Source organism: Lactuca virosa, chromosome 9 (assembly GCF_052849685.1).
Source record: "Lactuca virosa cultivar CGN04683 chromosome 9, Lactuca_virosa_CGN04683_v6, whole genome shotgun sequence".
Taxonomy (NCBI): Eukaryota; Viridiplantae; Streptophyta; class Magnoliopsida; order Asterales; family Asteraceae; genus Lactuca; species Lactuca virosa.
In genome coordinates, this window is record NC_136434.1 from 65509315 (window position 1) to 65523702 (window position 14388).

At 35.3% G+C, this 14388-nt stretch overlaps 1 protein-coding gene across 1 annotated transcript; it reads left to right on the forward strand.

Moving 5' to 3' along the window:
* Positions 1-4617: 4617 nt before the first annotated feature.
* LOC145139321 (uncharacterized) lies at positions 4618-7116 on the forward strand. The gene has a single exon (XM_079073185.1). It carries the CDS (start codon positions 4618-4620, stop codon positions 7114-7116), a length of 2499 nt encoding a protein of 832 aa, XP_078929311.1.
* The last annotated feature ends 7272 nt before the right edge of the window (positions 7117-14388 follow it).

Here is a 14388-nt window from a genome sequence, read left to right on the forward strand (position 1 = left end):
GTCTATAAGGGGTGTTTAAGGAAGCGGCATGTAAAATGACCGCCATTGGGTATCCACTCTTACCCACCGCACCCTTGACTAGTGGAGGATCGTTAGCCGAACGGGTAGGATAGGGCAACCCCTTCCTCATTAAAAAGTATAATGAAATTATAAAAGTAACTAAATGTTTTTTGTTACAAAATTCCCAATATTAGTTACTTTAGGCAAAAGTGAATTGATGCAATTCCATGAAATTACACTTTGTACCCTTGCTAAGACGTTAGTGGAGCGTGTGTGGTTAACCGGCACACTAATTGGGTTCTAAGCAAAGGTGGCAAAGGGTGACTCATTAATTTTCATAGTTCGATGGAGCGTGTGTGGTTAACCGGCACATCGAATAAGTGACTGTAACAATGAGGGCACCATGTGCATTTGCATGGTTATTTACACCCGCTTTGTGATCCTCGGCATCCCAGTCACAAACTTGAGGGGAATATCGAGATTTAAACGTGCCATTGAAAAGTTCAATGAATCTCAAAAGATCTAGGAGTTTTCAATACATTTAAAACTTAGCTTTAATTTGTTTTTCATGGTGGAAAATTAGGGAATCGTCATTCACTTACCTTCAAATTATTTACTTGTTAGATTACGGCATCCCTCTTCTAATTTGTAAATAATGTTGTTGGATCCTAGCCCTAATTTCTCATTTGGGTGTTTAATTGGGGATTCATTTCTAATCAAATGTTGTTCTTTTTCCTTTTCAGATGTTGAACGTCAACAACAACGCTTCTGGTTCAACTTCCTCTGTCTCGTTCTCACTAATGAACTTGTGTGGGAGAGTGATCTTTGACGGGTCCAATTTTAATGATTGGATCCGCAACATTCGAATGGTCACTCATTACGAGGACAAAGAGTATGTCCTCAATGAAAAGCTAAAGGAAATCAACATCAACACTGCCTCTGCTGAAGAGATCGCGGCCTTTGAGGCCCATAAGCGTGATGCCACGAAAGTCCATTGCATCATGCTAGCGACTATGACTGCAGAACTCCTGAAGTCCTATGAGGACATGTACCCCTATGAAATGCATCAGGATCTGCTGGACCGGTACCACCAAAGCGCTAGGAAAGAGAGGTACGAAATCATCACTTCAATGATCACTACCAAAATGGGTAATGGAGAGTCCCTTACTGCTCATCTGCAAAAGATGCAGAGATATGTCGATCGCCTGCTAAAGTTGAATGTGAACTTTGATGAAGAGCTGGAAATTGAGATCATCCTTCATTCCTTGCCTCTGTGCTATAGCCAGTTCCGCATGACCTACCAAATAAACAAGGAAGAGGTCACCTTGAGCAAACTTCAAGGACTGTTGAGGACTGCTGAGAGCAACCTCAAAGATAAATCTGTTGCATCAACTCCAACTCCTACTGCTTCCTTAGTCCTGGAAATTGGGCAAGGGAAGGGTAAGAAGAGGAAGGCTCCCTCAAAGAGCCACCACAAGGGAAAGTCCCAAGATGGTACCTCTTCTAGTGGAACCAAAGTTTGTTCTGCTAAACCCAACTCAAACCCCAAAGAGGCAGAGTGCCACTACTGCCACAAGATAAGGCATTGGAAACGAAGCTGCCCAGAATATCTGCAAGCAATCAAGGATGGGAAGATCAAGCCATCCTACGCAGGTGATATCGCAATAATTATACATATATTACGAGCGATATTTATGTATTTTTAGCTATATTTTGGTATGATTTAAGATAAAAGGTACTTATAAAGTTTGAAATTCCATTTTACAGCTAAAAATCATTTCTGAAGAAAAAGGAGAAGAAAATGTGCAAAAATCCGCAAAAAGAAGTGAAAGAAAGTACACGAAGAAAAACGAGATCAAAAAGTCAAAGAATTCAAAGATAGTCACGTTGGAAAGACGAGAAAACAAAATAAAAATATAAAAAGAATTTAAATTAATTAATGAGGTTTAATTAAAATAAATTATTGGGAATTAATTATTTAATTTCTAAATAATTTATATTAATTAAATTAATTTAATTAAATTTAAACTGCAAAAGAAAAAAAAATAGAAAAGAAACAAAAATTGAGCCCAAACTCGGAACTAGCCCAAAACCCGGAGCCCAAAAACAGGCCTGATCCGTCCACCCAGATCCGGAAGAACCGAATCCGAGACCCGATCCGAGAACCGCTCCGCCCCGTGATCCATTTTCCCTCACAAGCTGATCCGATTTTACCGACCCGACCCCGATCCAACCCGGGTTTTAGACCCGCGCTTTTTTTCGTATGTGACGTCATCGATGACATCACTCGAACCCGATCCATGCCCAGTTCCGACCCGAGATCTGATTCGTTTTATCTCACAGACAAACCCGCGCCTTAACCCGTTTCCGACCCAAAATCCGATTCAGAACTATTCAGCTTAAAACGACGTCGTTTTGAGTACCAGATTTGCCAATTCCGATTCCATTACGTTTTTAACCATTTTTTCCCCACTTTTTCCTATTCTAAACCCATTCCTTTCCAACCAATACTCAATAATTCACCACCTTTAAACTTTCCAACCATTTATTCCCATCTTTTTAATTCTTTTGAATTCTTTTTCATTAGATCCAATCTCAATTTATTTCTTTTTGGTATTTAATTCTTCCAATTTTTACTATAAATACCACCATTTTTCACCACAAGAAAAAGAGGATGAGAGGAAATTGAATCATACACTTTGATACACAAATTTCTCCATACAATTTCTTACCATATCACCACTATACCAAATTCCACCCAACCTTTGAACCACAATTGGGGATTCAAGAGTGAAAAAGCTAAGGAATTGAAGATTGCAGTGGCATTAGGGACTACATCGGGTTTGTTTTATCGACATGTTTAACATTCTCAATATGTTTTTTATGTATGTTGTAACCTTAATTATGAGCTAAATTCTCTTTGCTTTCACTTGGATAATGAAACCTTGAAAATATGATTTGATTTATATTATTCGGATATTAATTGTTATTTATTTTATCATGCATATTTGATCATTTATTTGTGTATGTTAAGTTTTTGTAATTAATTTTCCCATAACTAAGTTAATATTTTTAAAAGATCACTTTAATTATATTATCTTGAATCATAAATTTTTCATAACCATTGATATTTATGACTAGTAAAGGACAATATTCTAGGAATTGGGCAAAATAAAATACTAAAAATTTAACATGTATATTTTATATCGTACGACCAACTTACGATTCCTATTTGTTTTACTACCACTAAAATGAATAGTTTGATCAAATGTTTGCATGATACGAATTAATTATTGTTAATAAAATTGTTAATTGCATGACAATTGTTTTTAATTAATTTTATTATCAAAACGGTAAAAAATTTAGATCATGATTTTTAACCAATTTTAGAAATCGGTAAATAACTAATAATATCCATTGCACTTAATATAAATCATTCATTACTAAAAGGTGGAATTAAATCTAAGTGAAAGCATCCTTATCATTCTTGATTCTTAAAAACCAATTCTTGTTCTATATTTATTCTACACTTTAATTGTTAAAATTCTCATTATTGTCTTGTTACTAGAAATTCCCCCAAGTTACTTATCTTTTAAGTTAATTAGCGACAAATAGTCTAATATTAAATCATACTCGTTTCCCCAAGTGTTCAACATCCGTTCTTACCATTGCTATATTACAAATTCAATTAGGTACACTTGCCTAAGTCGATAGTAAATTCTAGTATCGGTAATTTCAACCTTATAAATTTAAGACTAGAGTGAATTTTTACACATCAAGTTTTTGGCGCCGTTGCCGGGGAAACGGTTTTATTTGGTTTAGTCTTATTGTTTGTTAGTTAACGTAAAAAAAAAAAATTTTAAAAAAAAAAAAAATTTTAAATTTTTTTAAAAAAATATATATATATATATATATTAAAAACAAAATTAATAAAAAAAAAAAGACGAAATTGATTTAAAATATTAAGTTTACTTATTAAAAAAAATTTTAAAAAAAAAAAAAAAAATTAAAATTTTTTTTTAAAAAAAAAAAAAAAAAAAAAAAAAATTTATTATTTTTTTTCTTTTAATTTAGTGTTGCATAAATTTCCTTAGTTGTAAGTTAATTATAGGTTGTTAAATTTCCTTAGTTAATTATAGATTGTTAAATTTACTTATTAAAAAAAAAATTTAAAAATATTATAAAAAAAAAATAATATATATATATATTTAAAAAAAAATTACTAAAAAAAAAAATTTAAAAATAAAAAAAATGGTATCAGAGCCATGTTTATATTGCATGAATAACCTTATTTAATTCACGTGTAATACGAGTAATTGTACTTACCATAACAGAGTTTGGAATTGGTACGTTGGTTTTGGTTGCTGGATTTTAGAAAAGTTATATTTATAATATACACCGAAATGATCCTGCCTCCCGGCTGCCTCTCTCTGTCTGTTCTCTATTTGATAGTCAAAGTATTACACAAAAATTAAATAAATAATTTATGCAATATAATCAATTCACTTTAAGATAGAATTTCCCTAATATATGACCCGAAGTTCAAATTTCACTATCGTTCCACCTTTAGAAGAGCCCGAACGCACGTTTCATCAACTAATCCGAGAAAACCAAACAATGACCGATCTAGCCCTCCTTTCATTAGAGGAATATACAAGCCGTACTAGAGACGGAGATGATCATGGAGTCATTCGTCCAGCGATACCAGCCCAAACAAATTTCGAATTAAAAGGACAATTTCTTCACCTTCTACGAGAAACTCCTTTTGCCGGAAGAGAAGATGAAGATGCGAACCAACATGTCGAAGCTGTACTCGAAATAGCTGACTACTTCAACATTGTTGGAGTAAGCAAAGATGCAGTCATGCTTAGAGTGTTTCCAATAACACTACAAGGAGCTGCAAAACGTTGGATAAAATATGAACCTACGATTACCACATGGGAAGGTTTAAGATCAAAATTTACAAAACAATTTAGCCCACCATGCAAAATTGCGAAGATGAAAATGAAAATTCAAAATTTTCAGCAGCTTGAAGATGAGACACTGTATGATGCTTGGGACCGTTATAAAGAAATGCTGCAAAATTGTCCACAACATGATCTAAATCCACATCAGGTCGTGCAGACTTTCTATAACGGGATCGATGTTTGTACCCGTCAGTTAGTTGACTCTCAAGGACCTATTCCTAAGAAAAATCCAGCTGACGGGAAAGCAATAATCGAGGAACTCGCCCAACATTCACATCAGTGGCATTCTTCACGAGATTCATCTTTCCGAAAAAGATCAACAGGAGAGAGCTCAGATGGCTTGGCAGCATTAAATGCAAAATTGGATGCATTAGGAAGAGACATGAAAAAGGTCAATCAGACAATTCATGCTATCCAATTCGGCTGTGACAACTGTAGTGGACCACATCTTGAAAGAGATTGTCCATTAGATCAAGATGGGAATCAAAAGGTTGATGTATGCTACTCATCTGGAGATAGATACGATGAAAGGAAGCCTCGGAACAACTGGAAACCATTCGATGAATACAAGAAGGAAATGGAGATGCAAGGGAAATGGAGACAAAGCGGTCAAGGTTTCTACCAAAAAAACCCACCATTGGAGCAAATTGTGCAAGAAAAGAAGCCAACTTTCGAAGAAATGATGGCCAGATTTGCAGAAGCATCTGATAAAAGACAGCGAGATATAAAAGAGTTGGTGAAAAGAATCGGATCAACAACTGAAACTGCTCTAAGAAATCAGCAAGCTTCGATGTTGAATATCGAAAACCAAATCGGACAAATTTCGAGAGTACTACAAGAGCGATTTCCTGGAACATTACCAAGTAACACTGAGACAAATCCGACTGCTCATGTCAAAGCAATAACAACTCGAACTGGAAAAAATCTTGAGCCGTTAGTTCCAGTTCATACTAACGAACCTTCTACTATTTCACAATCCCAAGAGAAGGAAAAAGAACCAGTTCCGGTTGAGACAACTACATCCACTCCAGTTGTCAAACCATATAGGCCACCAATTCCTTTCCCTCAACGCTTGAGGAAGGAAAAAGAGGAGGAGGACTATCGCAAATTCATCGATCATATCAAATCCTTGCATATCAACATCCCATTCATTGAAGCTATGGCTCAAATGCCCAAATATGCAAAATTTCTGAAAGATTTGCTTGTTAACCGAAAGAAAATGGAGGAAGCTTCAAGTGTAGTATTAAACGAACAATGTTCAGCAGCCATGTTGAAAAAACTTCCTCAGAAAATGAGAGATCCAGGAAGTCTGACTTTACCGTGCCAATTTGGTAATTTGGGTCTCAGCCATGCTCTGGCTGATTCAGGAGCAAGTATAAATCTTATGCCATATTCGTTTTACAAGAAACTTGATTTACCTGAACCAAAACCAATTCGAATGGCAATCCATCTGGCAAACAAATCAGTGACGTATCCAAAAGGGATAGTGGAGGACTTACTGGTGAAAGTTGACAAGTTCGTATTTCCTGCAGATTTTGTAGTGCTTGATATGGAAGAAGACAATGAAGTTCCTATTATTTTGGGAAGACCATTCTTAAGCACTGCAAGAGCATTAGTTGACATTCATGGATCAAAGTTGACACTAAGAGTCGGAACTGATGCTATCACCTTCGGTCTTGATAGAGCAATGAAACACTCCAAGGTGAGTGATGATGAAGTTTTCTTTGCTGATGTTTTTGATAACTTATTGGAAAATGAGATATTGGAAGTAAAAGATAAAGACATTGAAAGCATGATGCAACTTGGAGAAGATACGTTTGATGCTGAAAAAGATCTGGAAGAACTGGAAAAACTGCTGGAGGAGATTAATCAAAAAGAAGACTACACGGATAGTAAATCAGAAAAAGAGGAAGCACACCAAAAAGAAACACCTTTTGACTCCGATGTCAAAACTGAGTTGAAAGTTTTACCTGATCATTTGGAGTACGCATACCTAGGAAATAATGAGCAATTCCCTGTGATCATCGCTGCAAATCTCTCACCGAATGAAAAAGAGAGGTTGATTGAAGTTTTGAAAAAGAGAAAGCAAGCTATAGCATGGAATATTTCTGATATCAAAGGAATAAATCCATCCTATTGTTCTCAATAAAATTTTGATGGAAGAAGGATCAAAACCAGCAGTCCAACCACAAAGGCGATTGAACCCGAAAATGCAAGAAGTTGTGAGAAAAGAGATCGTAAAACTCTTAGATTCGGGAATGATCTACCCTATTTCAGACAGTCCATGGGTAAGCCCCATTCACATTGTCCCAAAGAAGGGAGGAATGACCATCATAATCAATGAAAAGAATGAGCTGATACCAACAAGAACAGTTACAGGGTGGCGAGTGTGCATCGATTATCGAAAGTTAAATGATGCATCCCGCAAAGACCATTTCCCCCTTCCTTTTATCGATCAGATGCTAGAACGTCTTTCTGGAAATGCTTACTATTGTTTCCTAGATGGTTTCTCAGGATACTTTCAAATTCCTATCGTTCCTGAAGATCAAGAAAAGACAACATTCACTTGCCCATACGGAACTTTTGCATACAGACGAATGCCATTCGGACTTTGCAATGCTCCTGCAACCTTCCAAAGATGAATGACAGCCATTTTCCACGACATGGTGGAAAACTTCATGGAAGTGTTTATGGATGATTTTTCAGTGTTTGGAGATTCCTTTGATGCATGTTTAGCTAATCTAAACAAAATGCTTGCTAGATGCGAAGAATAAAATCTGGTTTTGAACTGGGAGAAATGTCATTTCATGGTGCAAGAAGGCATTGTACTAGGGCATAAAATCTCCAAGGAGGGGATTGAGGTGGACAAAGAGAAAATAGAGACAATATCAAAATTGCCACCTCCAACCAACGTTAAAGGGGTCAGAAGTTTTCTAGGTCATTCAGGATTTTACAGAAGGTTCATAAAAGATTTTTCAAAAATCACGCGCCCTTTGACTCAACTTCTGTTAAAGGAAGCAAAGTTTAATTTTTCTTCAGATTGTTTAAATGCTTTCAACAATTTAAAAGAAAAATTAACAACAGCCCCGATAATGGTCGCTCCAAATTGGAATTTGCCATTTGAATTAATGTGTGATGCTAGTGATTTTGCAGTGGGAGCAGTTATGGGACAAAAAATTGAGAAACATTTTCAGCCAATCTACTATGCCAGCAAGACGTTAAACCCCGCTCAAGCAAATTACACCACAACTGAAAAAGAATTGCTTGCTGTGGTTTATGCTTTTGAGAAATTTCGCTCTTACTTGATCTTGTCAAAAACTATTGTCTTTACTGATCATGCTGCCTTGAAGTATTTATTCAGGAAAGAAGACTCTAAGCAACGATTAATTCGTTGGATCATGTTACTCCAAGAATTTGACATCGAGATTAAAGACAAGAAAGGCATGGGAAATGTGGCTGCTGATCATTTGTCCAAATTAGAGAATCCCAACATCGAAGAACTCAAGGAATCTGAAATAAATGACAAATTTCCAGATGAATCCTTGATGATGATAGGTGAAGAGGTACCTTGGTATGCAGACATTGTAAACTACTTGGCTGCAGGATTTCTTTTTAAAGGAATGAAACATCAACAAAAGAAGAAATTTTTTTCGGACCTCAAGCACTATTATTGGGATGACCCTTACTTATTCCGAAGTTGCGCGGATAATGTAGTAAGGAGATGCGTATTCGGAAAAGAAAGTCAAAAGATCATGAAAGGATGTCACGCTGGACCGACTGGGGGGCATCATGGTGCTAATTACACAGCAAGAAAAATCTTTGATGCTGGATTTTACTGGCCTACGATTTTCAAAGATGCTCACATCTTCGTGAAAGAATGTGATGCATGTCAAAGGGCCGGTAACATCTCTTCCCGAAATGAGATGCCCCAAAACAGCATCCAAGTATGTGAAATTTTTGACGTTTGGGGAATCGATTTTATGGGACCATTTCCTTCCTCACGAGGAAACAAATATATTTTGGTAGCTGTTGACTACGTATCAAAGTGGGCTGAAGCGAAAGCTTTACCCACTAACGATGCTCGTGTAGTAGTCAAGTTTTTAAAGAATCTGTTTTCACGTTTTGGTTTCCCTAAAGCTCTGATCAGTGACAGGGGTACACACTTCTGCAATACCCAACTGGAAAAGGTTTTGCAAAAATATGGTGTTCACCATAGAATCGCAACGGCCTATCATCCACAAACCAGTGGGCAAACTGAAGTCACAAATCGAGCTTTAAAAAGAATTCTGGAACGATCAGTGGGAAGTAACAAGAAGGAATGGGCAGATAAACTTAATGATGCGCTGTGGGCATTTCGAACTGCATACAAAACACCTATTGGTAGTACACCATATAGGATGGTCTTTGGAAAAGCATGTCATTTGCCAGTCGAAATCGAACATAAAGCATTTTGGGCATTGAAATCATGCAACTTTGATCCTGTGGAAATTAAAACTAACCGTCTTATGCAGATGAATGCTCTGGAAGAATTAAGGGATGAAGCTTATGGAAACTCTCAAATCTACAAAGAGAAATCAAAGAAATGGCATGATAAAAGATTAAGCAGAGACAAAAAGTTTACCCCTGGAGAAAAAGTATTGCTATTCAATTCCAGGTTGAAACTTTTTCCAGGTAAACTGAAGACGCGTTGGTACGGTCCATTCACAATAAAAGAAGTCTTTTCACATGGTGCAATCGAACTAATTGGAAAAGATGGAGAAAGCTTTAAGGTAAATGGACATCGAGTGAAGCATTACCAGGAAGGAATGTTAGAAGAAGAAGAGAAAGAGGATATACCCCTCCAACTCACTGAAAACAATTAAGTGAGGGGTAGAGTCTGGCTCATGACTCAGTTAAAAAGAAGCGCTTGCGGGAGGCAACCCGATGTTTGTTTTGATTTTTAAATTTGGTGTGTTTATTTTCTGTATGTTTGGTGTGAATTTTCTTTTTAGTTTGTGTTTTCAATAAAAGTGCTTTTTAATGGTTTTATTTTTCTGTGAAAGTTACTTTTCAGCTTAGAAACAGGTGATGGTGAGAATGGTGTAAAGTAAATTTCTGAAGTACAAATTACAATTGGAGCAATGGCATCACATAAGTGTGGGGTGATTCCCCACAAAGAGCAGGATGGAGAACTGAAGCTAACACTGACCAACGGGAGAGCATTATTCGAAGGATGAAGCAAGTGTTCGGCCGACACAAGTCAAATCCAATTCACTCAGCGAAAAGGAGTAATTGATCTAATAACGCAATGTGTACTTGGCCAGTATACAAAGCGTTAAATTCAAGAATTGCGAAGAGAATCCCAACAATTGCATTACGCGACGCGTCCAAATCTTATACGCGACACGTAAATGCACCTGTTCAGAGAAATTATGCGGAAAAAGATTTAGATGCCACACTTGCCTAAATCTCCAGCTGGTTCAAAAAGAAAAGATTTACATGCACTTCAACATTACAAACAGAAAAGTGCACTCAACACTTGTCCTACGCAAATTAGGATTTCGACCTCGCCACTGCAATACCCCAGGGGAGTCTGTTCCTTTTTCTCCCTTTTTTTTTTTACTTTTATATGCTTTAATTTTACATACAATGGGGACATTGTATGATTTAAGTGTGGGGTAGGGGGTCGAATAAGGAAACCAAGCATTTTTGATAAAAATTAAAAAGTTTTATTGTGTTGAAACTTAAGTTGCAAACGTTGTGTAGGATGATCCAATGCGAACTCAAATGTTTAATTGAACCAATAGTATGTTATAGTACATTTGTGGCTTCCCTATCCTAGTGAAATCATGGAACAAAAACACAACCTTGTTTAGTTTGAGGGCCATAATATGTTTAGCATCGTGTACCAGAAATATATCCAGGAGAGCTTATGTAGTCATTGCACTCTAGACTAATATCTCTAACCAATAAGAGTTGAAGTTAAGTTCCCTTGCTTAAGCATATGTTTTTATTTTTAGGATTTTTAGATTGAAAAAAAAAATAAAAAAAATAAAAAAAATAAAAAAAATAAAAAAGTTACAAAGTTTGAGAATAAGAGTCTACAAAGCTATGAAGATCAAGAAATATCATGAAGAAAAGTTCAAAAAAAAAAAAAAATCAATGAAGACTCAAGAATAAAGGCAATTTGCCAAATTATTATTTATTGTAATTTTTATTTCTAAGTTATTTTTCCATATGTATGCTTGGGGACTTAGTCAAAAATTACCTTGAGGTTAAGAAAGATTTCTGAGGATATATTCGGAGGGATGCATAAAATGAATGTTGTTCAAAAGAAGTGGGCAAGTGTTTATGAAGATTGTGAGTATTTAGGATTGGGGAAGTTTTAAGAATCATTAGACACAAATGTATGCATTGAGGTTTCGATGTAATGGTTGGGTTCAAGTTGGATTGTTTTAAACAATGTTGGTGATGAAGGTTTTGATATGATGACATGCTAAAGTTAGTTTTGCTTGAGGACAAGCAAAGTTCAAGTGTGGGGTATTTTGATATCACAATAATTATACATATATTACGAGCGATATTTATGTATTTTTAGCTATATTTTGGTATGATTTAAGATAAAAGGTACTTATAAAGTTTGAAATTCCATTTTACAGCTAAAAATCATTTCTGAAGAAAAAGGAGAAGAAAATGTGCAAAAATCCACAAAAAGAAGTGAAAGAAAGTACACGAAGAAAAACGAGATCAAAAAGTCAAAGAATTCAAAGATAGCCACGTTGGAAAGACGAGAAAACAAAATAAAAATATAAAAAGAATTTAAATTAATTAATGAGGTTTAATTAAAATAAATTATTGGGAATTAATTATTTAATTTCTAAATAATTTATATTAATTAAATTAATTTAATTAAATTTAAATTGCAAAAGAAAAAAAAAGAAAAAAAATAGAAAAGAAACAAAAATTGAGCCCAAACTCGGAACTAGCCCAAAACCCGGAGCCCAAAAACAGGCCTGATCCGTCCACCCAGATCCGGAAGAACCGAATCCGAGACCCGATCCGAGAACCGCTCCGCCCCGTGATCCATTTTCCCTCACAAGCTGATCCGATTTTACCGACCCGACCCCGATCCAACCCGGGTTTTAGACCCGCGCTTTTTTTCGTATGTGACGTCATCGATGACATCACTCGAACCCGATCCATGCCCAGTTCCGACCCGTTCCGACCCGAGATCTGATTCGTTTTATCTCACAGACAAACCCGCGCCTTAACCCGTTTCCGACCCAAAATCCGATTCGGAACTATTCAGCTTAAAACGACGTCGTTTTGAGTACCAGATTTGCAAATTCCGATTCCATTACGTTTTTAACCATTTTTTCCCCACTTTTTCCTATTCTAAACCCATTCCTTTCCAACCAATACTCAATAATTCACCACCTTTAAACTTTCCAACCATTTATTCCCATCTTTTTAATTCTTTTGAATTCTTTTTCATTAGATCCAATCTCAATTTATTTCTTTTTGGTATTTAATTCTTCCAATTTTTACTATAAATACCACCATTTTTCACCACAAGAAAAAGAGGAGGAGAGGAAATTGAATCATACACTTTGATACACAAATTTCTCCATACAATTTCTTACCATATCACCACTATACCAAATTCCACCCAACCTTTGAACCACAATTGGGGATTCAAGAGTCAAAAAGCTAAGGAATTGAAGATTGCAGTGGCATTAGGGACTACATCGGGTTTGTTTTATCGACATGTTTAACATTCTCAATATGTTTTCTATGTATGTTGTAACCTTAATTATGAGCTAAATTCTCTTTGCTTTCACTTGGATAATGAAACCTTGAAAATATGATTTGATTTATATTATTCGGATATTAATTGTTATTTATTTTATCATGCATATTTGATCATTTATTTGTGTATGTTAAGTTTTTGTAATTAATTTTCCCATAACTAAGTTAATATTTTTAAAAGATCACTTTAATTATATTATCTTGAATCATAAATTTTTCATAACCATTGATATTTATGACTAGTAAAGGACAATATTCTAGGAATTGGGCAAAATAAAATACTAAAAATTTAACATGTATATTTTATATCGTACGACCAACTTACGATTCCTATTTGTTTTACTACCACTAAAATGAATAGTTTGATCAAATGTTTGCATGATACGAATTAATTATTGTTAATAAAATTGTTAATTGCATGACAATTGTTTTTAATTAATTTTATTATCAAAACGGTAAAAAATTTAGATCATGATTTTTAACCAATTTTAGAAATCGGTAAATAACTAATAATATCCATTGCACTTAATATAAATCATTCATTACTAAAAGGTGGAATTAAATCTAAGTGAAAGCATCTTTATCATTCTTGATTCTTAAAAACCAATTCTTGTTCTATATTTATTCTACACTTTAATTGTTAAAATTCTCATTATTGTCTTGTTACTAGAAATTCCCCCAAGTTACTTATCTTTTAAGTTAATTAGCGACAAATAGTCTAATATTAAATCATACTCGTTTCCCCAAGTGTTCGACATCCGTTCTTACCATTGCTATATTACAAATTCAATTAGGTACACTTGCCTAAGTCGATAGTAAATTCTAGTATCGGTAATTTCAACCTTATAAATTTAAGACTAGAGTGAATTTTTACACATCAGCAGGTATTTACACTATTAAATGTAATGATTCATCACATGCTATTTCTTGGGTTCTTGATACAGGATGTGGTTTTCACATTTGTTCTGATTTGCAGGGCCTAATAAGAAATAGAGATGTGGAGCATGGGAAGATAAATTTGATCATGGGGAACAGAAGATCGTCGCCTGTCACCAAGATTGAAGTTTACTCTTTAATGCTCAGTAGTGGATTAGGATTAGATTTAAATAATTGTTGCTATTCGCCAGATATGGCAATAAACATCATTTCATTTCATGGTTTGTATAGACAGGGTTTTAGATATTCATTTGATAATGAAAAGGGTTCTATTAATGCTTATCTTAATGGTGTTTTCTATTTTGAAGCATTGCCTTGTAATGGAATATATGAAACTGTGATGGTTGTAGACAATCTAGGAAATGATGTGTTGTATATTGATTCTTCCAATGATTTGGATAAAGCATGCGTGTGGCATTGTCGTCTTGGACATGTCAACAAGAAGCGCATAGCCCAACTCCAAAAGGATGGAGTGTTGGAGTCATTCGACCTTAGGGACGATGACGTGTGCAAATCTTGTTTACTTGGAAAGATGACCAAGTCACCCTTCACTGGCACTTGTGCGAGGGGTGAGGGTGTATTGGACCTCATACATACAGATATATGTGGACCATTTAGATCCACCATAAGGGATGCCTGCCACTTCTACGTGACTTTTACCGATAATTATAGCAGATATGGCTATATCTACTTAATC